Source organism: Syngnathus acus, chromosome 8 (assembly GCF_901709675.1).
Source record: "Syngnathus acus chromosome 8, fSynAcu1.2, whole genome shotgun sequence".
NCBI lineage: Eukaryota > Metazoa > Chordata > Actinopteri > Syngnathiformes > Syngnathidae > Syngnathus > Syngnathus acus.
In genome coordinates this window covers 2,225,379-2,248,054 of record NC_051093.1, presented here as the reverse complement: position 1 = coordinate 2,248,054, position 22,676 = coordinate 2,225,379, and the positions used below count along the sequence as shown (strand labels likewise).

General features: G+C 47.7%; 1 protein-coding gene across 3 annotated transcripts; it reads right to left on the bottom strand.

Moving 5' to 3' along the window:
* Positions 1 to 720: 720 nt before the first annotated feature.
* Positions 721 to 22,084, bottom strand: syt3 (synaptotagmin III). Of its 3 annotated transcripts, none has more exons than XM_037256589.1 (13): positions 21,885 to 22,084; positions 11,305 to 11,429; positions 10,913 to 11,215; positions 9,075 to 9,470; positions 8,601 to 8,709; positions 8,100 to 8,276; positions 6,286 to 6,412; positions 4,932 to 5,150; positions 3,955 to 4,075; positions 3,429 to 3,600; positions 3,226 to 3,355; positions 3,053 to 3,149; positions 721 to 2,694 (listed from the first exon to the last, which is right to left on the bottom strand). In XM_037256589.1, exons 3-12 carry the CDS (start codon positions 11,061 to 11,063, stop codon positions 3,057 to 3,059), a joined length of 1,695 nt encoding a protein of 564 aa, XP_037112484.1. In that variant the 5' UTR covers positions 11,064 to 11,215; positions 11,305 to 11,429; positions 21,885 to 22,084; the 3' UTR covers positions 721 to 2,694; positions 3,053 to 3,056. The 3 variants fall into 3 exon arrangements, with proteins under 3 accessions (XP_037112484.1, XP_037112483.1, XP_037112485.1); XM_037256588.1 differs by lacking the exon at positions 21,885 to 22,084 and adding an exon at positions 14,841 to 15,146; XM_037256590.1 differs by lacking the exon at positions 21,885 to 22,084 and adding an exon at positions 14,954 to 15,146.
* Between the last annotated feature and the right edge of the window lie 592 nt (positions 22,085 to 22,676).

Genomic DNA, 22,676 nt, shown 5'->3' with positions numbered 1-22,676 from the left:
CCCCTCTTGAATCTTCTTCCCTCATCCCAGATTGTTTTTCTTCCTCATGGGCATCTCCAGCTCGAGGAACAACGACCACTTGATTGGATCTTATGAGAGGTTTTGGGTGTCCAGATGGAGGGGAAGATCCCAAGTTGTGCTCCATTTTGCAGTTGGCCAAAATGAAAACGGCTACGATAAAGAATTCATGGCAAAGTGGCTGAATAATTCCAGACCACTGACTTAATGCAGAGCACAGTAGGTCAGTCCAGGTGGACAAATATAGATGCGTCAGAGTTCCTCTTCAGCATCCTACACATCGTATACTCGATGTGTGTTGAAAGAATCCAGAGACGTGCACGGCGAGGCTGGGAAAAGGTAATCCTCAAACATTATGCAAAAAAGGCGCAATTAGTGAAGAACAAAAATATCGCAATATCATTGCAAGATGCAAAATGTACTTGATTTAAAAAAAAAAACACTCGAATATGTGAGAAGACACAACTACAAAAAAAGAAATACTGAGGAAAAAGTCTGTCTAAACATTATACAAAAGCATTTTATATAACATACAAAAATGTTTTAAAAAAGTCACAGAAATTACAGAAAAGATAAAAATATCATAAAACAGAGGAAAAATGCAATTAAAATATGTTCTTCACTTTTTGACATGTTTGATAGTTTCCTAATCTTTATCACATTGCACACGTGCGTTGAAAGAAGCCATAGACGCCAGCGGTCTACATGATACATAGCTTTTATTTCCAACAGCATCGCTTCACTCTTCCCGGACTGAAACAATCGCGCCCCGGCTTAAAAACAAAACAAACAAAAAAACATAATTATGAATATACCCTTTTTTATTTAAAAAATAACCCCAATTGATAAATACGCATCTTAATTCCGACACAGAGAAAAAACACATTTGCCCCGCGTATCATCATCGTGGTCGTTAGTTGTATTAGTAATGAGTTCAACATTTTATTTGAATTGTTTTTTTTGTAGCTCCGAGCGTTGCTTATGTCATTTTGCATCGAGTTGACATCATTCGTGTTAATTGAGAAGCATGCAGACCTCCATCGCGACCATTCACATCACCACAAGACAGCCAGGGTGAGGGCCAAGATGGAGGACAGGGAAACATGAGTCATGAAAAAGACAGACGAGGAAGGCGGTGGCGGTTAAAAACCAGGTGGCAGCGTGGCGGTTAGGTGGACTCAAAATGAGCTGACGAGAGGAAACGAGAGGGGGCGCGTCAAGGAGCCTTGGGACCGCCAGATCGATGATCCGTAACGACTCATGACTCACACTCACATCCATTCCATGTCCCAGATGAATCAAAAACCCCAATTATTTTTTTTTTTTTTGCCGTCAGCCGGGTTTTCGCACAGCACACTAAACAGCGAAGCACGACAGCGTTACACGACACTGGGAGGAGCAAGAGGGTGCGAGGCCACATGGCTTTGATAATGTGAGAAAAGAGCGCCAATACGCAGAAGAATTTTAGTTTCAGTTTACAAGTCGTTCACTTCTGGCTGGTCCACTTCATTAACAGCTGTGTCCCAATACTTTTTTTTTTACTCTGACAGTATCCCTCAAGACCTGTTGCTGAAAAACACTCCAGCACTCTGTGCCCGTCGTCCCCTTGGAGGACTCCTTTTCTGGCAGATGGACACAGAGCTAAACTCTGAGTCTCCACAGAAGCCCTCACCCAAACCTATCAAAAATTGATGTGGGAAAATGTCACCCCACCAGCCCTATTTCAAACCCAACCTAAAGCTGAGGCCAAATCTGGCTTTAACCTGCACTCAAAGCCGATTTTGGTCATGTCCGAGTAAACGTCCGCGTCCTGCCCTCCGGCGAGTGTTCGCACAACAACATGGCTCCGTATGATGATGTAAGACGGGACTTTTAGGCAGCCGAGTCGGAGGAGGACGAGGTAATGATCACAGAAGGTCACTAGGACACACAAGCATACGTACACACACTCACACACGGATGCAAAACCCACAAACACGGAAACACACACGGATAAACGCAACATGGACATGTGCCATGTGTGACTAGATGATTCCAAAGCTCAAAAGAAAAGTCCTTTTCTCTCTGGGATGCATCCGCCAAGGAAAAGTCTGAGCGTTTTTTGGGGGGGGACGTCCCTTGCATCCCTGGTACAAAACATCACGACGCTCCGTCCCGGGAATGGTCAAAGAAGAAGCCACGAGGACGACTGGAAGCGTGAAGACAACGAACACAAGGTAACATGCTCAGGCTACGCTCCGTCCTGTCCTGGCTCCTCTGACATCACTGAAGACCGTGTTTGGTCCTCCTTCCTCTAGGGGTCAGCGTCGGTAAATCCGGCAGGTGCCTTGTGGGAGACAGTCAATCTTCTTCTCCGAGAGTCTGTACACGAGCTTTGGTCCCGCTCCAAGGACCTTGAAGATGGCTTGAATTTTTCATGATTTTTTTTCAAGAGTTTTTCACATCACACGCCTCCCGAGATCAAATACGATACATCAACTACGGCAAACCGACAGTGAGTTGGTGTGTTTGTCTCCGCTCCTGCGTGGTTATCGTTTTTTTTTTCTCGTCAACAGATTGAGCGGAAGCGCCAAAACGTCGAGTGTATCTGCGAGTCTCTCTTTGATGGAAAAAGATGTATTCACAGATGAGAGGAGAGAAAAAGGAAAAGTCTGGAGGTGGAGACACGGCGGTGGCCTGAGAAAAAAGAGGAAATGAAGAGGAATTAGGCCGCCGATAGCAGGCGGTTGTGTCGGGTGGTGGAGAGGAAAAGCTTTAAGGCGCTAAATGAGAACTCGAGCCAATGTCCTGATAAAAACCCCAACCCAAACTTGGACTCTATAACCCAAGATGCCTCCGCCTGAAACAGCCCAAACGTGACAACCTCCTCAGCGACACTCCAGCTTTAACACACTTGACCCATTTTTCTTCTTGCATTCCGCCCGACGACAGGCAGCCTGAGGAAAACTTGTCGTACAGACTTGCGTAACTAATAAGCCAACAAAGGAGGCGAGTCTTTAAACAAAGACAGAATAGAGATGAATAAACAACTGACCCGCTTAATCGGAGTGAGGACTGTCCACCACAATGTGCGGCTTGGAGGAGGGGGACGCTTCGCCCTTCGTCGACACAAACGTACCGATTGCTTTTTCCTGCCCAGATGTGGAAAAAAAAATATTCCAAAGTCAGCGAGGGTTCATGCGAAGCGTTTAGCTCCAAACATGTTACCTCCACAAGCTGATGCCAGTGCTCTATTGGCTTGCGTGGATTGGCCAACATGGCGGTCCAATGCTCTCTCCCCGGGCCGTCGGCGTCGCTGCCGACACGGCACATTCCGATCACCTCATTGTGACCGATGCTGACGGGACCACAAACAAACAAAAAACAGCCGTTACGAATATTCGCGCCGAGCAGCTTCGAGCAGAGCTCACCAGTCGTAGTCCATCACGGCGATGACGATGGACACGCTCTCAATGTTCTCGTTGGGAATGTCAAAGACCAGCGCCTCGTTGTAGGTCGGATTCAGCGTGTTCTTCTTGATGGACGTCTTCCTCTTCTTCAACCGCCGACCGTCGCAGATCAGGGAGGCCTTCACGTAAGGGTCTGGCGAGAAGAGCAATTCCTGGAATTAGTCCAGATTGCCGCTTGATGCCAGCTCACCCTGGGGGCAGCGGCGAATAAATAGCAGCAGGTTGATGCGCTTTGTTATGCATCCTGGGAAACGCACACGCGGCCATCTATTTTTTCACACTATGTTTCCCGAGCGTCTGTCTCGGAATCGCGCCGGCACTAACAGTTGCCATCTTCCGGGAGGGCGACACTGATAATATTAACACTACTGCTGTCGCCACTGTCGCTGCTCCCGGAGTGACCAACAATAAAACAGCTGTCAATCAATGACGGTGGCCTTTAGCTTGACAAAAACACGTTTGTTCAGGTTCACATGAGTTCTTTTACCCGAGAAACCAGTCAGGTCCATGGCCTTCAGGTTGGTGGCCTTGATGACGGTGGCCGTGAGTCGGCCGGCCGTGGGCAGGTAGCATAGCGAGAAGTTGAGCTCCCCGAGGTCAGCCTTCTCCTGTGGAGTCAGAGAAAAATGGAGCTCAAAAGGACCGCAGCAGTGGACAAGGTGGCCTGGCAAGCCAGGTCCGATGCAGTACCAGCCATTGGGTCTGGTGGGGACGGCCATTCCGCCAAAGACTTTTTCCTCGACGATTGCCAGGCTGGGAGGAAGGCGGCTGATGTGTCACTCGAAATAAATCATACGCCAATCTGTTGCTGCCAACCAGAGGCGACGGCTCTTTTGTGTTTTTCACGCTTCGCATCCCTTTCGGATCGATACTTCCTCCGCCAGACTTTGCTTATTTCATAAATCAGACGCCCGTGATTCGTCTCGTATGAATATTTCATTTGTAATGGACTCCGGCCGTCCTTTTCTTCATTTGCAGGCTGCGCGCTTCTGTCGTTGATCAGTCGGCCAATCAGATGCACGACGGCGTGCGCGCCGCTCATACAAAATAACTTTACAGGGAACAGCGGAGGGCTCAACGACTTCACGTCAACCGCGGATCAATACTCAATACATGAACGTGAAATGTGCCTTTTTAAAAGAAGCAAGAAGACGGAATGTAAAAGATGAGCTGTTGATGAAGGGATTTTATTGATCAGGCCGCTTTGAGTCAGCAGCGCTTGGACCTGAACTGGTTGTTGGATCCGGTCTCACTCTAGTTTCAATGTGAACGCAAAGTGGTCAGGCAGGGCCTTTTAAATCTTGGACGTCTTTAAGGGCTTTGTTAGTCCTTTTAGGATTATGTTCAGTCTATAAGACCAGTCGGATCCACATTATTAGGTTTACGTAAAGCGATTGAGTCGGGTTTCGTCTGCTTGGCTTTTGATCCGAGTTGATTCAAACGTGACTCGTGGTGGCAACTCACCGCCGTGCCCTCCACAATGTCCCTCCACACGGGTTTGTCTCCGCTGCCCTCGCTGAAGTCCAGCAGGTTGTCCACCACCACCTGCCCAATCAGGTCGTGGCGGGAGAAGCGGTCAAAGTCGTAGACGGAGAAGTGAAGCTTGCGGGAGTGGAGCTCGTTCAAAGGCACACCGAACTGGAATGTCTCGTTGAAGACGGGGTTCAGCGTCTTTCGGTGCACCTGCGGCCAGAGACGCAAATCACGACAGACTCGTTTATTGTCGTCACTTATTCAGGTTCGTTATCACCTGCCTGCTCAACCATTTTCCAACAAGTGTTCTTGTCCTTTTTTTCTGCTCTCGTTTCTCCCCGCAACCGGGTACCAGCAGCTGTCGCTGATGCTGTTGCTGTTGTCTTTGCTCATATTGTTCTCTCTTTCATCTCTGTCTGCTCCCTCTTAAACCGTGTACTATCTCTCCTCAGGCATGAAAAATAGGATACACGCGCCCACAAGCACGCACACACACACGCGCACAAACACACACGCACATACACACGCACACGCACGCACACGGGGGACTGGCACAATTGCCTGGTTTCTAGAGAAGCTATTAATTCCTGTGACACCTTCAGTGATTCTCGCTTCTTATCTGGCCGCCTCTCTCGCTGTTATCCCGTCATGGTCGCTTAACGCTTCGCACGTTTCATTCCCCCATTTCCGGACCACCAACGGGCACTTTTCAGGAGGCGTCGAAAACAAAAAGGGCCTCACACGATCGGCGCGCCCCGTGATTAATAGCAGAACTCGTTCTCACTGGCACGTCCTTGAGAATGATGAGTAACCTTTAAGCACCAAATTAACTTTCTACCATTTTCCGACAGAGACAGAGAATCCAATTGACCTTGGTTAAAAATGCCATATTTCCTGTTTTGGCTTCCGACACCAAAGAAGCTAAAACGAGTGGATCGACTCGCTCCTTTTATGCAGTGTTCGGATTCGGCGCGGGAATTGAAGCGATTGACGGAATGAACACAGACGACAAGGATGCGTCGGTTTCCGATGTTCGCTCAGTCGTTCAAATCCAACCTGAGAGGATCTGTCACTCCCGCTTATTATTAACGCCCCATCATCTCCTGTTAGTGGCGCGAGCTAACAGGAAGCGGATGGAGCGGACGGCAATGAGACAGCGAGCTGAATGAGGCCCACATTCCGCTGTTGCTTCAACACATCACCGACATTTCAAATCACAAAGTTGCCTGTTTTGAATCCATTACCCTCCCTCACCTCAAGTGGGCGACAACACGCGACAACCTTTGTTGACATAACACCCCTGTTTCACTCATTGAGGCAGCAAACCTTGGCGGGGTGAGCCTACCTTTGTCTGGAACTTCTTCTTGCGGTCAGGCAGCAGGTAGATCTTGACGTAAGGGTCGGAAAAGCCGTTGGCATCCTTGGCGGGCAAATCCAAGGCCTTGAGGATCTTCACCACCAGCTGCTCAGTGCTGACACACATGCAGAACACAAACGTGCCTGTTTAAGCCAACGCGCCAGACATGCTCGGCCCACACACACCTGGACTGGCAGCGTACACAAAAAACAAGGTGGGAGGTCGGATGTCTCTGGAGCAATGCTGGACCAGAATAGCACAGCAACTCGCATATGCGTGCGTGTGTGTCACTACGAGGTGTATTTAATTAACAGGCGGCCACTAATCAGACCTCGTTAAACGACGCCTCCGCTTATTAGTCGGCGTGTCGCCACTTCATTAGTCGCTCGACGTGAACTTTCGGGCGCAAATGCGCTGCACGAGCTCGTCGACAAGGCGACCGAGTGGCCAATGGGTGTGCACGTGTTCACCTCCATTAAGGCAATTACACGCGATCGCAGAGGGAGATGACGGCCATAACATCAACAAAGCCTGGACACATTTGATTTTCTACCTCATTGTTCCAGTTTCATTTCATTTGATTGAATCGACAGGAGATGGCTGTCCAAAATGGCGTCTGGTTTCGGTTTTTCCGCACAGCCAAATCCAATCTTCTCCTGGGTCAACATAATTAACCCAACCTTGGGTAGAGAAACCCAATCATCTCGAAAACCACAGGTATCCGCTGAGTGGGTTAGGAAAACAAGCCAAGACGTATAAATAAATATTTATTATAGTTTTATAGCGCACTGTGACAAAGCCGTGACTCATATTTTGGAGAACTTCCACACTGGAGGAGAGCCCGCAAGCTACTGAAAAGTCTTCTCAGCGTAATGCACTGCCACTGACAAAGTGGGCGTTTTTTAAAAACGAGCTCGCATTCTTGACGTTTTGTTTTTTTCGCGGCGCTAGCTAGCTGGCGGCGACGGCGACACGTTGAAGCATTGCGACGGCGCTGCAAACTGCTGATGGTCAGAAAAGTAAAAGGCGGCGCATTAATTATAAATGCTGAGCCGCATGAAAGCGCAACAACACACACGCACACACATAGCAACACAAACACGCATGGCGGGAATTAGCCAGGCGGCGGGATGGCCGCATGATGAAAAGCATTCATGTGGCCCATTTAGGAAGGCCGGTGCAGAATGATTTATGATATAATGCTCCACACTCTGGAGGCTCATTACAGCAGCCAAAGCGGCACGCGCGTGTGTTTGTGTGATAGCATGTTGCTAACGCGCGATAACACCGACAGACCCTGTCGGCATCACAACAACAGAGTCAATCTTCCTCGTGTTCCTACGGGAACAAAGATTCAATCGGCAAGCCCATTAAAACCCGACACATGGGCCATGCGGGAAAAGCCGATAGCTTGTCAGGGAGGAACGCCAAGTGATGCCCTCACCACTGGAGTAATGTATTTGTTTTTCAAGCTTTAAAAATATTGTCAAGAAAGCTGATCAGTCACTGAAGAATCACAGACCCTCACGCTTTCATTGAATTCAGTTCTAACAAGAAAATTAGACAGCACTTAGATTGTACAGGTTAAGCGTCCCTAATGTCATATCCAGTGAGCGTACAGCAGCATTGTGAGCTGCAAAAAGGTTGCTGGAGGTGAAAATAACATTGGAGACGTTTTGGGAGGATTTCAGGCAGTTTTGAAGGTGGCGGCCAGCGAAGTCAATAAGGCTCAGTGCAGACGCTGACTCAGCATCTTCCCACCAACTTCGATGATGTGTGTGTGTGTGTGTGTGCGAACTCACTTGAAGGCGTAACGCAGCAGGAAGCTGATCTTGCCGCAGGCTTCTCCCTGCTTGCCGTCACCCTGGTCACCTTTGGGCCGGTACAGCTCGGGTTTGATCTGGCCGATGCTGGTCACCTGCTCCTTCTCCTCGCCGTGGAAGTCGGGACTGGACAGCTGGTGAGTCATTGGCTTGGGCCTGAACGCACGCACACACGCACACAACTGAGTATCAAGTGATGATTAGTGTGACCTTTTTTAACAATTCGGCCTAATTGTAAAGTGTTTCTCAAGCCTGCTCTAATAAAAACTAAATATGTGTTTAAGTGCCGTCAGGCTTTTATAAGGTGAGCAAATTAATTTGATGATTCAACTCAACACTTTCATATTTTTCCCCCCAAGAGGAACTTTGTAATTCTGCAAGAATAAAGTCATATTTATTTTCAACAACAAAAACAAATTTCATTAAAATAGAGTTGGTCATTTTTTTCGGGTTATGGGGGGGAAGTGGAGGCGAACTGACCGGGCGGTGACCTGCTGCTGGGAGACGGCGTTGGGCAGATCTTTATGGGGCTGTGCGCCCCCTTCCGAGTTGGGCACGTCCGGAGACGTTTGGCTCAGCTTCAGCGTCCCTGAACCAAATAATAAAACAAAACAAGAAGAAAAGCTGCTTTACATGCAGATTTTGTAAAGGACACAAAATGATAAACAGGAGCCATCGCCATGGAGACACCAAAATGTCCCAATCGGTCATATTCTATGGGGGGCCAGCCCAAGCAGGCATCGCCCGCCCCCCCCCTTGCAAGACTGGAGACGGAAGTGCAGTGCAGGCTATTTATAGCACACATGCACACACACTTTATATAGCAGTGTAGCATACACTCACAGGGCAATTCATTAGGAACAGCTCACTCACCATACAAGGCTGTTTTGCTTTTTCTTTGCATTTTATTGCAAAAATATAGAAACCGTTTGTGTAATTAAGAGCAGGTCTCACCGGCGTTGTTGGGGTATGAGTCCATGTCCAGGTAGGAGTGCTCCTGTGTCTCATGAGGGCCACCCACCACGCCGCCACCGCCGCCACCATCGCCTCTCTCCAGCCCCACCAGGTCAGAGAAGTGCGGGTGGTGCTGCCCCTGCTGGCCGAGCGAGGGGTAGAGCGACGACGACGACTGGCCCTCCTTGCGCTGCAGCAGCGGCGGTAGGAAGGAGGAACCGGGGGCGCCGCCCACCCCGGCGCTCCCCGGCAGAAGCCCCGAGGTCAGGCTCAGGCCACCGCCCTCCTTGTCCCGCCATGGCAGCCAGCACAGCTTCCACGACACAAAGAGCGACACCGACAGCAGCACGATGCCGCAGAACGTCACGATCACCGACAGCAGGCTCACCGAAATCTCTGCAAACGCAAACCATTGACAAACTGATAGCTAGCTAGAAAACAAACAACATGTAGCTTTGGCAGGCTTTATAATTCCCTCCACATTTACTGAGACCCCCGTCGCAAAAAAAACAACACCACACAATTCTGGCCTGAAGTTATCAAATAAAAAGTGTTCCTTTCTCAAGGTCATCGTTTCTTGGGCCAAGACGTTCAATCACTCAACGGCGGAATTGTGAAAAGCATCTGGAAAACACTGGCTGCTTGCTGGCGCTTTTCCCATGATGCCCTCTGCCTGCCTGCCTACCTCCTGTGAATTATTCATCAGTCTGTGTATGTCATTAATCAGCACTTGTTCCTCAGCAATATTACTGAGAAGACGGGGGGCGGGGGGGGACTTTTTCATATTGGACTAGCCTTGTTTAGATCGGGGGAAATATTCAGAAAGCCTCTGGGGACAATAATAGACGGACGGAGACGGTTTCAGCCCAACGCGTCTGCTCCTGCTTTTTATTTGTCCCGAGGAAGTCGATGAAAACGAGCACGTGTGAAGGAGAGGCGGGAGAAAACAAGCTGGCGGTGATTTACGGCCGAGCCCGGCGAGGACGATGAGAAAGGTTCAAGTATTGATTGGGGGAGGGAAAAAGAGAGGAGGAAGAGAGCGGGTGTTAAAAAAAAAAAGCAAAAGGGAAGTAGAAGCCGAGGAAACGCTTTGATGCTACATTTAAGGAGAAAATAAAGACACCAGCACAAATAACCTGTATGGAAATGGCAACATAGACAGTGAGAACCAAAATAAGAATCTAGAATGAAACCTCAGACAAAAGCAATCATAAAATCAATGGCCACAAACAAAAATATTGAGAGGATTCACCAAAGAGAAAAAAAAATCAAAGTCCAAAATAACAAAAACATAATTAAAAAAATTCAAAGGCAAATAAAAAGGCAAAATATCATTCAAGACAAACCTGACAAGAAAATAAAGAACAAAACCAAAGACAAAAGTAACAAACAAATCAAATGGTAAATGAATGCACTGAAGCGCTTTAAATTGTCTCACAATCAGCACTCACAAGACAAAAACAATTAGCGATAACAAAATGTCAAAAACCAAGCTGAAGCGCTTTAAAGTGTCTCACAATCAGCCAGTCACAAGACAAAAATAATCAGCCATGACAAAAAGTCAAAAACCAAGCTTGCCGCTCTGCTTACAAATCCTTTTTGCCACCTCACAGACACAAAACGGCCTCAGGTCGCGCTGTGACATTTTCTCTGCAAATCTCCCGAGGCGGAGACCGATCCGGGCTAATCTACACAGCAGCGGCAGCGCTAATCAACATCAGAGCGTTTGGCGACGAGTCCATCGGCGCTAACAGTCAGAGCTCTCGTAGTGAGACTCTTCGGGGGCCCGTAAAACCCATGAATATTTCAAATAGTACGTTTGGGTCCAGATTCGTTACCTGCGTCCAGCTGTCTGTTGCGTCCCCTGATCAGGTAGCTGAACTCCTGGCAAAGTTCGCTCTGGCTGTGCCCGCGAGGCGAGTTGAAGCAAAGCTCCTCCACCAGCATCAGCGCTTTCTTGCACAAGTCTTCATCCCAGTCGCCCGACATCCTCCAATCCGCATCGCACTCCGGCCCGCACTCGGCCAGTCACAGCGCAGCGCCCGAGAGACGAGGCTCGGCCCGGGAACGTCGGGGCCGGATCACGCGGACCGGAATGACGGGCCCATCAAGGAGTGACCGAGCCCGCCGACTCACTTGGACTGGAAAAACAATTTGACAGCAAAGGCACCGGAATGTCTGGTTATGTGTGTTAATGGTGCGTGTGTGTCTGTTTGTGTGTGCGTGTAACCTTTAGCATGTTGTCACGTTGCTAAAGAGCGAAACAAGCGGCTTGCTTCTTAGTCCTTGGGCTGAAACCAATCAGCCAATCAGCACCGACTTCCTGGAAGGACTCTCCAAGCTGCCTGACATCACCTGAAAGCGCACCAATAAAAGAAACCAATCAAAGTCTCAAAGTTTCCAATGCCAACACATTAAGAAGCATGCTAATTAGCTCCTGGAAAACTTTTGTTTTTGAACTTGTTCTGTCAAAAAAGCAGGTCAGAGCATAAAACTCTCACAGTCTGAAGGCCTCCGGGGATAACCGAAGACTCGTTATTAGGCACACGAATGAATCAAAGGCAAAAAGCGGCGGGAGGTCATCTTGAAGAGCGACTTCTCCAAGCGCATTCGAGCGAACCGGGACTATCGATCCCTGCGTCGCCAGATGCCGTTCGGGGGGGTAGTTGATCATTTTGAGCGGCAGCTGGCGGCCAGAATCCTCGTCAATGCGCCAGTCAATCTATCAATAAGTCAATCAGCCGCACTTGGCGAAAATGAAGCGGGTGAACCTGGTCTCGCCAGCTTCGAATGGTCGCAGACTGTCACGTCAGGATAGTCTGTCCATTTCAGGGAGAAGCACTTAAGTCTATTTATCTGGCCGTGACAGCGTGCGCTGGAATCCAAAATTGGGGGAACAACAAGCAGATCCAATATTGCTAACATGCAGCCCCGCTCCAGTAAATCTGTCTGAGTGACTTTTAAACGAGGACGTCTCACGATGAGCAATGGCTGTCTGGCAGCCAAGAGGCCGACGGCCTGGGGGTGGACGGCAAGCGGCCAAAGACATTGTTGACATCCAAAGATGTCATCTTGCAAGTTTGGTACGCTCTGAGTTTGTAAAGGTCCAGTTAGCGCTAAAAGGGCTAAGCAACTAAGTCATGAAAGCGCAACGTTTCCCTGACTGTGCGATAACGGAGCCTTTTGAGTACTCGCGGCAACACAAAACCTCCCGCAGACGCTCCAGTGACTGGCGAGCCGCTCGGGATCGATATTCTCAGCGGGCCGCCCTGTCGCCGCTGTGCCACCAGACAAGGTCGGCTTCTCATTATGGAGCACGACAGGAAAGTGGCGGGGGATGATAGGCGGTCAGATTAAAAGACAACGGACGGAAAGGAAGGCGGCCGAGCTAAAAATTCAACCGACGACGTCCAATTAATCATTAACGAGCTGCGGCTCTGGTTTTTTTTTAACGTCTGCCATTACTTTGTCAATTCGAGAGGCCGTAAAAGCGATGAGCTGTTTATGTTGCATCATTCCCAGCAGTGGACTGGAATTCCCACAACACAGCTGGGCGGAGAAGTCCATAAAAGCTACTTCGACATCAACGGAGCGCAAAGTGCAGAGAGAACGACCTAAATTTCAGATTACGCTACGGCTCGCTTCACTTCTCTTTGCTAAGTAAAATTTCCCAATCTACTTGAGCTGTAAATTCCAAACAAGCAAACAAGTGAAACAACAACAAAAACACCAATATATAATATTCCTTTGTATAGCCTGACTGTATTTTGGAATGACTGGATTAAGAGTACAGCTGTCGGGATTGACGATGTAGACGAGGGGATTCCGTTGCTCGGAGATCCCGATAAACAACACATCGCGACGTTGAAGCGGGATTATTAACCGAGCAGCGGGATTTTAGAATCTCTATTGGGTGGATTTGAAAAGGGCTGGGAAAGGTGGGTTTCCCTTGCACAGAGACTCGGAGAAAGACCAAAAACAAATCCCGACCCACGTCGAAGGTTTGTGAGGTATTATTTGCAAAACGGTGGCCATGTCAAATATTTTAATCCGGTGTGAATAACACACCTTGGCTATATTTGGGAAAAGGGAAAACAACGGAATCCCCTCGCTTTGAGATGTGGGATTATTTCCACTGTGTCTTTCTTTACACCTTGACTGGATTTGAAAATGACTGGATTAAGAGCACGTTTGACAGGAGAAAAAACAAGTATGCTGGAATTCCTGACTCCAGGATTTCTTTTGAGAGTGATGACAAATAAGAAATCCCAACCCTAGCAGAAGATTTAGATAGGGATTATTTCGAGAGTGACGGAGTCATTGAATCACATTTGGGAATGGTGGGAAAAGGGCGAGAGGGAAAATAAAGGTCATGGAATTCTTGCTTACCAAAAATCCCAATCCAAGCATGTTTATGAGGGATTTTGGAATCCCCTTTTCAGATAAGGAGTACAATTGAAGAATTAGGAGTGAGGGTGACAAAAGGGACGACAGAATTCCCTTACTTGTCGATTCCGATCAAGATGAATACAAAACTCAAGGCAAGCAAAACATTTAGCAGTGATTATTTTTCAGAGTGAAGGTAAAGCAAAACCTCAGCGGCTTTATTTACGTAGTGCATTTCATACACAAGGTAACTCAATGTGCCTCACAAAACAACCTGGATTCAAAAAGCATTTCACTTCAGTTCCGTTGGCAGCAGAACAGCAAAATGCCGACGCGCCATGTTTGCTTTGAACTCTGAGCTTCACACATTTCAAACATATCCCACAGCTGAGCGGAATGGAGCCGGTTTGGTTTGGGAATGCTGACATTGGGACAGTGCGGGACATTAGAGCCAACCAAAGCGGCAATGGCATGCACACTGAATAAAACATGTTGTTCCAGCGAGGAACGATATGGATCAATAGCGTCCGCCTTCAATCACCTTCGCAGCCTCTTTGTTGACAAAGATACGCCATACGTACAGCTTCTTGTTTACAAAGCTTCACCACATGACTTAATTGACAAAGCGTGGACCACTTCAATTATTTATTTTTAAGGACTCAGGCGACTTAACGAGCACACTTTGGCTCATTTATCTCCCCCGCTAATCCATCGGTTATGCCTAATGAGATGTTTCTGCTTTCGATTGCTCCTGTCTGCTCCGCCTTCCTTCTGTGTTTTTTTTTTCTGGTTCACAAATGGGCCGATTTCACAATCAGAACTAGAGGTCACGACTTTGACATCACTTGACGTCTTACGGTCTGGACGCCGTCTTTGTGCCATGATGGGCCGGATTTACGGTGAGATTAGCTGAGACCTAGCAGCCTGCTCTAGGTCCTGTATCTCTTTGTACGTACAGTAAACACGTTGAGGGTAGATGCTACACACACACGCTGCCATGTTCTGCTGGAACAGAAACCCTTTTCTTTGCAGCCTCGGTGGACGGCTCACGCATGCACCACGCCTGCAATTTGCATGAATCACATTCGGTGGTCAAGGTAAAGGGGCGTGGCCCCGCGAGAACTGCAAGCAAGGGAGAGGAGATGGTTGACGGACGCGCGGGCGCACACACACACACCAGGTTGTCGTGCGCGCGCGTCATCCGAGAACGTCTGCTGCTGCCGGCCCTTTTTTTTCAAATACAAAGTTATAGCGTCTACAGTACATCCCCCCACCCCCGCTAAAAAAAGCAATATGAACGCCGTGCGCGCTACACATAAGACATTGATGTGCGCGCGCACGTCACGGGATATAGGCGTGTGAGAGTGCGCGCTTGCCTACCGTGGAACGTGCACGAATCTCGCCACTTGCTGCCGTCACGTCAGGTAAAAACACGAGTGGAGGGGGACAGCGACAAAGGCAAGCATTCCCAGCGTGTTTTTTTTCCCTCCCACCTCTTTCCCTTTCTTCCTCTTCCTCTCACGCACGCTCCGGGATGCGCTGACGACGTCGGAGAGAAATGGAGCAAATGATGGCAACCCTCCTGTTCGCTCTAATATTCCTAACCCTCCTCCTCCTCGTCCTCCTCCTTCCTTGCTGGATGCTCGCTCTCAGCTTCCCGCCCTGTGCTCGGAATACTAATTCCCTGCCTCTCTCTCTCTCTCTCTCTCTCTCTCTCTCTCTTTCTCTCACTCTCTCGACTAAAGACACACTGATGTATTAGAGGTGTTGCTGTGTGTGTATGTGTTTGTGCGTGTGTGGCTGTGTGTGTGTATGGAGGGTAATGGCCCCTTGCAGCCCAGAGGGGACGTGTGTGTGTGTGTGTGTGTGTGCGTAGGTGTGTGTGTACGTGCGCGCGTGTGTGTATGCGCTACCTACGTATAGCATGATATCTGTGCTATTACAGCTGTGATTAGGTCACAATTATAGTAACAATAGTGCTGCTGCTACTGCTGCTGTTGCTGGATGGGTCCCTGGAGATGTGCTGATGGTGGTAGCGGCAGCGATGTGGAGGGCTGTGTGTGTGTGTGTGTGTGTGTGTGTGTGTGTGTGTGTGTGTGTGTGTGTGTGTGTGTGTGTGTGTGTGTGTGTGTGCGTGTGCGTGTGTGTGGTTCCAGTATAGTTACTGGAATTACGAGTGCCACTATACAGCTGGTGTCACGACACTGTTAGGTCGATACAGCTGTATCATCATGATACAGTTGTGCCGTTAAATTGCCCAATAAACTGCCCACTTTCAAGCTTTTTGTAGCACGATATAGCTAGTATGACAATACAACTAGTACCATGATACACGGGTAACATGATACAGCTGGTCTCGGGAAACTTATGGCATCACAATACAATTAAGACTATGCTATCCCAGTATACAACTATACTTACTAATATCATAATACAACAAGTATCATGATACAAGTTCACTGTATAGCTGGTAGCATGAAATACCAAGTATTATGATACTGCCAGTACTATAATACAGCCAGATTTATGATACAGCTATATAAAGGTACACTTCATTCGTCAATGCTACTAGTGACACAATACGACGAGTATTACGATACAAGTAGGGTGACGATGCTGCTCGTATCCTGATGCAATCAATACGAATATTCCTAGCCTGTATAGAACAACGTTATGACAAGTATTACGACACAGCTAATATCATGATATAGCCAGTATCACAATACAATTGGAACCAATATACACGCATTATGACATTGATATATTGGGAGTTTCACGATACAACTGGTATCACGATACTGTTATGACTGGAAACCTCACCAAATGTTTCCGAATCCAGCACACATGTTGATCACAAGCAAGTGAAGCCAAAGTGAAAAAGCTGCACAGGTCGTCGTTGCTTATTTCATTGAAGCTCAAAGTCAAAGTCAGCTGCTAACATCTCACCGAGGCTAACGAGGCCAGCGCGTTTGCTTTCCAAAACGGCGTTGCCTTCGCACGGCGCCTTTGCGTCTGTTTTCCTGGAGAGAATCTGATTTGATTTGTTGATCAGGCTGTGAGGAAAATGTAATTGGAATGTCAGCGAGATGTCCGTCTCCGTAACATACGGCATCCATCAGGAGAAATCTCATCAGAGTTATCAGACAAAGTGATTAGACGGTTGGGGGGAGGGGGCAGCAGAGGGTGGGGCAGCGTCCCTGCAGAGAGGGGACCCGAAGTCGACCTGAAGGGTTTGGGCCCGGCGCCAGCCTGCTCTGTGGTTATGTAAGCGGTAGAAAAGTGGCGCGTTTGCCCCCTCAAGACGCCCCTCTGCCGCCATCCTCGCATGCATGCAACATGCCATGATGGCGACAATGCGTGTTGAACACGGGCGACTCCTCACTGCAGGCGATGGACACTGGATTAGGTACACCTGCTCTGTTTCTGACAAGCAAAAGGGAAGACTATCGTAACACGTGCAGGCTAATAAAGCGACCACTGAAAATGGCTATCGTCTCAGCATCGCCTTTCATTTTTTTGGGCCTGATGACTGACGGCCACCTCCTCGCTAACGAGCTGTCAGGCAGACTCGGCGACCCGTCACTCACGACATAAACAGGAAGTGGTGGTTGCTGCCAGCCCAGCAGTACCAGAGCGTGGGTTGCCAGTGAGCACCGGCGGCCCTGGCAACCGATTTGACTCGGTAGCATCCTGCAGAGCCGCAAAAAGTCTCAAAAAAGACATGGGAATTTATCAATCATGTTCGTATTTATTTTTTTTGCCGTATGCTGTTTTTTGTACCCCTGAAGTGTACGGCCATGATTGTGTGCTAATTGTGGCTAAACGGTGACCTACACCCCTTGTCACAACACACACTGAGAAACTCAACAGAGACAGCAGGAGAGGAAGAGGAGACTGCTGATGATGAAGACCACGGGGAGTCAGATAATGGAATTGTGAGCATAGAAAGAGAGAAAAAAAAAAGAGGCAACAACCAACCTAGGAGCCTCGTTTGTACTCTTTTGCAAACAACTGCCGGGGTACCAGCACTTTTAAGAAAAACCAATCTGCTCTAAAAAAGTCAAGCTAAATATCAATAGTCTTGCAATCCCATGACATATTGTGAGTATCACGAAACACCAAGTATAGTGATAGCGCTAATATCACAAAGCAGCTCGTATCAGAGAATGGTTACATTTGTAGCTTTAACAGGTTCCACTCTTTTGGGAAAACTTTACTATTACCGTATTGGCCCGAATATAAGACGGTGTTATATTCGGGGTCTAGACATTATACCCATTCACAACGCTAGATGGCGCCAGATATCTTTAAAGCGAATGCTTAACTTAACTCCCCAGGCCAAAGCAAACCCCTGTCACGAAGAAAAAAGAGAGAGATCTCAGCTACTCTCAAGTTTAAACCAGTTTGCATTATTTTATTGCAATGTTTTTCCTTATTCAGATTTCTTTCAAGACTACAGTGACGGTTAGACTTCACTTTGATGGTTAATGCAGTTATTGCAATTTTGTTGTTTTATCACAGTAGATTGGTTTATTTACATTTACTCAAAAAAACACAGAACATTCTGAAGGACACTTCCCACCCTGGCCACTCCCTTTTCGAACTGTTGCCATCAGGCAGACGCTACAGATTAATTAGGTCGAGGACTAGCAGATTCGCCAACAGTTTTTACCCTACAGCGGTAGTCACATTGAATGCAGCTAAACGTAAATGATTATGTCTGTGTATGTTCTTCTGTGGGTTTTTATCTTGTTTTTTTATCTTTTTATTCTATTTATTCTATATATTTTTTATCGCATGCGCGGATCGGTTGGCACTTTTTAAATTTCGTTGTACATGTGACAATGACAATGAAGATCTATTCTATTCTATTTCAAAACCCAGAAGCCATTCATTTAAAAATGTGATTGCACTTTAGTTTACATATTTAAATGTTCAGATATTAAGATGTGATAGACAGTTTTTGCATGATTTGAATGAGGCAAAATAACATGCGTTTTCTCTCGAATATATTGTTATAAGCATTTGTTTCAGATGCACTGTAATTATTTTCTGAATAAAAATTAATATTGGTGTTAAAAAAGTCTTGAGTCTTGAAAAAGAGGGGGTCGTCTTATAATCAGGGTCGTCTTATATTCGGGCCAATACAGTAATACAAGATGCAGGAAGAGGAGGCACGCATAGAAAGTTATTAAGTCTGTTATTAGGTCCACTTCATCTTCTCTCTGCAAACTTTCCACCGGTGGGTAATTAAACGCCCCCCCTCCCAAAAAAAAACAATGCTGTAAGAAGTGGAAGCCGCTGCTGTTCATGTGAGATAATGGAAGTACATCAACTTCAGGAGTTGTTCCGAAAGTCAATTAGCAGCCAGCATTGACATATTAGCACGCTGTCGGTCTGTCACTCCCAGACAGATGGATGACAACATCATCATCATCATCAACAACCGTGTCCATCCGTCTGCTCCGCCTGCTCTTGCCAGTACAGTGATCCCTCGCTACTTCACGTTTCGTTCATTGCGGCTTCACTACATTGTGGAATTTTTTTTCCAAATTCAAAAAACATTTAAAAGACAAAATAAAACTTCTAAATTGAGGAAACATGTGTCTAACCTTTAGGACAATGTAGTATTAATCCAAATGTTGGTTTACATTCCTTTAGAAGTCCGTTTTCGCGAATTAGCATCTTCCCGCTAACTCGTTAGCCTTCCCAGTACTTTTTGTTGGTGACCGTACTTCACGGATTTCACTTATCGCGGGTGGTTTTTGGAACCAATTATCCGCGATAAACGAGGGATTACTGTGTATGTCAGGATAATGCTAATGGCTAGCATCTACACAGCTAGTATTACAACATATAGCTAGCGTGCGGCCCAGCGTGTATCACAATACCGGTGATATTGCGCAATGACGAGTACAGTCGTATGATGCTGCAAGTGTCACTCAAACCGGGAAGTTAGTCGCAGGTAAACATATTGGACAGCAACTGTAGACCATCTGTCACCATGGCAACACCAGTTAAAAGTAAAAGACTGTTGACCTTTATAGCAACTGTTAGCGCTTAGGTAGCGTCAGCACGCTAAAGGTCTCCAAATGATTAATAGCCACCACGGCTAACCAGCCTTGTCGAAATAATCCGTTCCATCGTGACGCTTTTACCAAATAAGCAGACAGACAAGTGTAAAAACAAGTTCATCACGGTTCAGAGTCAAACCCTCAATCATTTAGCAAATCAACTACATTCTGATATTACAACATAGTTCGCAACCTCATGCATGTTACCATGAATATCACAAAATGCTTAGCATCACAGTACCGCTCATATTATGACACAGATATCAGCACAACAATACCATAATATCAATAAACCGAATGTCTCGTCTCACAGTCTGGCGAGTAGCAATGTGACTGCGACTGATCCGTTTGTTTATTTTGTTCATCTTTTGAACTGGTTTTGACCTTGACTAACCCCTTGCTACCTGCCTTCCACTTTTATGGATCCCTGACAGTGAAAAACTCCTGAGCCAGCGAAAGGCTTTAAGTACACTTGGCTGGCCGAGGCCTCTCGTCTCTTCAGAGCCCCCCCCCCGGCCCCGCCCCATCTCTCCCCCACCGCAACCTCCATCCTCCCACCTGACACGATCCCCTTTTCTGGCGTCAGCACGTCATGTCTGCCGCCGCCTCTCCCGTACGTCTTTTTTTGCTCGTGATCGCCCGTTGCCGTGACAACCATCCTTCTCTCTGATCGCCCACCGCTTCCGTTCGCTTCAGCGCGTCTGTCGCGACTCCCCCGTCACCCGTCACTCACTTTTTATTTCTTTTTACTCCCCACTTATGTCTGCCGGGGGAGTGGGGGGTCTTTCGAATGTATTCCTTGAAAGAAAGCAAAACGCGTTTCTACAGAATGCAATATTTTTGGACGGTAAAACAGTCAAGGGAAAATATTTACCCAACGTGACAACAAATGCTTTTGTTTGTTGAGCCACATGCTGCTTCACCAAGACAACTTCGCCAGCACCTGCCATCCAAATGCTTTGTTTTATAACGCGAGGTCGGAAGACCTTTTTTTGGGCTTAGAAGGGGTCGTGAAAGATTTAGCGTTAGCGAGTTAGCGGCTACTTTATACGCACATGTTTGCCGTGATATTTTTCTCGCGCTGGCCTCGTGTCATCGTTTGTCTCTGTGCGAGCCGGGAGACCAATCTCATCCCGCGGGGCCTGTTCCTCATGCGTAAATCACGCGCCTGTGACTGCTTTTGTGTTATTGTTCTTCCGGTAGCTGCCGCCTGCTACTCCTTTTGGCTGCCTTTCTTGAAGCTGTCGGTGCTCATGTTCTTGCTGTTGCTTTCAGTGTTCTTGTTCCAGTTGCATGTGTTTCTCTTGTTTAAGTAGCTTTTGCTGCTGTTCTTGTGCCTGTTGCGTTCACTACTGTCCAAGTTCCCGTTGTTGTTCTTCTACTCTTTGTTGGTGACGTTCTTGTGTGTGACTGTTGTCTTCCTGTTGTTCGTGTTCCTGGGGTTCTGGTGTCTGATGTTCTTTTTCCTGTTTCTGATGTTCTTATTGCTGCTGCTGATTTACCTACTTCTGTCTCTCATCTTCTTGTTCCTGTTCTTTTTCCTGGTGCGCTTGTTACTGCTTGGTGTTATTGCTGTAATTCATCTGCTTGTTGTTGTCATCATGCAGTGACACGGTCAAACGAGCGCTTTGGAAAAGCCGGCTGCACTTTTCTGGCGTTTGAATCATCGGGCCACGCCAGCAAAGCACTTTGCCTTGAGGGAGCATTTAAGGTTTTCCCAAACACATTAAATTGAGATGGGAGGTTGTGGGGAAGTTTCAGGGGGTATAGGGGGGCTCCAAGAAGGCCCGGCTCATGAAAAAACGAGGGGGGGGCATCTTGAACGCTTTTTGGACGTACGTCCCTGCCGCAAACACGACGGCAAGGTGTCGCACGATTGGTTGGGCGCGGCTAACGAGGCGCCATACAATGGCAGCCAGTTAGCTGTGAGCATCAGACTGAGACCAGGAAATGAAAAGGATGTAAACGACTTGGGAATGGTGCTCAACGTTGTTAACACGACGCCATGCTGATGTGGCAACGCTTTGTGTGTGTGTGTGTGTGTGTGTGTGTGTGTGTGTGTGTGTGTGTGTGTGTGTGTGTGTGTGTGTGTGTGTGTGTGTGTGTGTGTGTGTGTGTGTGTGTGTGTGTGTGTTGCTCTAATAAGCGCGCCGCACGACCATCTGGCTGCCGGATGCTCAAGTGTCGGTTAACCTTCTCGCTGCCAGAAGCCACCTCTCCTCCCTTTCCCCATCTTCATAATATTCTTATTTCTACATTTTGACTTGTTCACAATGCTAAATGCGTTTTTCATGATTGAAGACACTAACAGAGGACTTTTAAAATGAGACGTGTGCAGTTGGTGCGTTACCTGCACGGAGTAATCGTATCCCCTTGGCCTTGCTGGAGCTTTGCGCTCCACTTGCATTGCGCCTGTTTGTTTTCTTGAGCTGTGATGTTTCCTGTGCTTGACAGCAGCGCAGCAAACACGTTCCCTCACCTGGAACGCCGCAGTCATCACGCATCCCGGTGCGCTTCAGCGGCCCGCCGGGTCCCAACCTGGCCACAACGCGTGTGTGAGCGTGCTTGCGTGTGCACCTCAGGCTGTGGAAGTGAAAAAAACAACAAAGGGTTCATTTGTCCTGCTTGACTGCTGAACCCCTTGAGAGCTGTATAGGTGAATGCAAACACACACGCGTGCAGACTTCTAGCTACCCATCCTACACACACACACACACACATTAACATTTTAACACACACACTTGCACTCTTTTACCTCAACACACACACACATTTCTACAGGCACACAAACCTACACGCCATACACGCATACACAGACTCCTACGCACACAAACACGTTCACACACTAACGCTAACAGACACAAACAGATTCTCCAACAATATACAGTATACATATACACACACAAACACACGCACACACAGACTTGTCACACTAAAGAGTCCCCCAACATCCCGCCACCTTGCTGAGGTATGGGCACATTGCCTGGCTCCAGAATGGGACTCTTGAACGTCATCTCTGTGGAAATTCACACCCGAGGCAAGAAAAAGTCCAGCGGGCAGCGAGGGCACGAGTCAGGTTGGCAAGAACAAGAAAAGCGGCAAACTGCAATGAGAACAACATCAACAACCAGGAACAAGAAAG

Coding starts and splice junctions, on each gene's coding strand:
- syt3 (XM_037256589.1), bottom strand. CDS start 11,063: ATGTCGGGCGACTGGGATGAAGACTTGTGCAAGAAAGCGCTGATGCTG. Junction 8,710..9,074: donor CTCATACCCCAACAACGCCG/GTGAGACCTGCT, acceptor TATTTGGTTCAG/GGACGCTGAAGCTGAGCCAA. Junction 3,356..3,428: donor GCCGTGATGGACTACGACTG/GTGAGCTCTGCT, acceptor TGGTCCCGTCAG/CATCGGTCACAATGAGGTGA.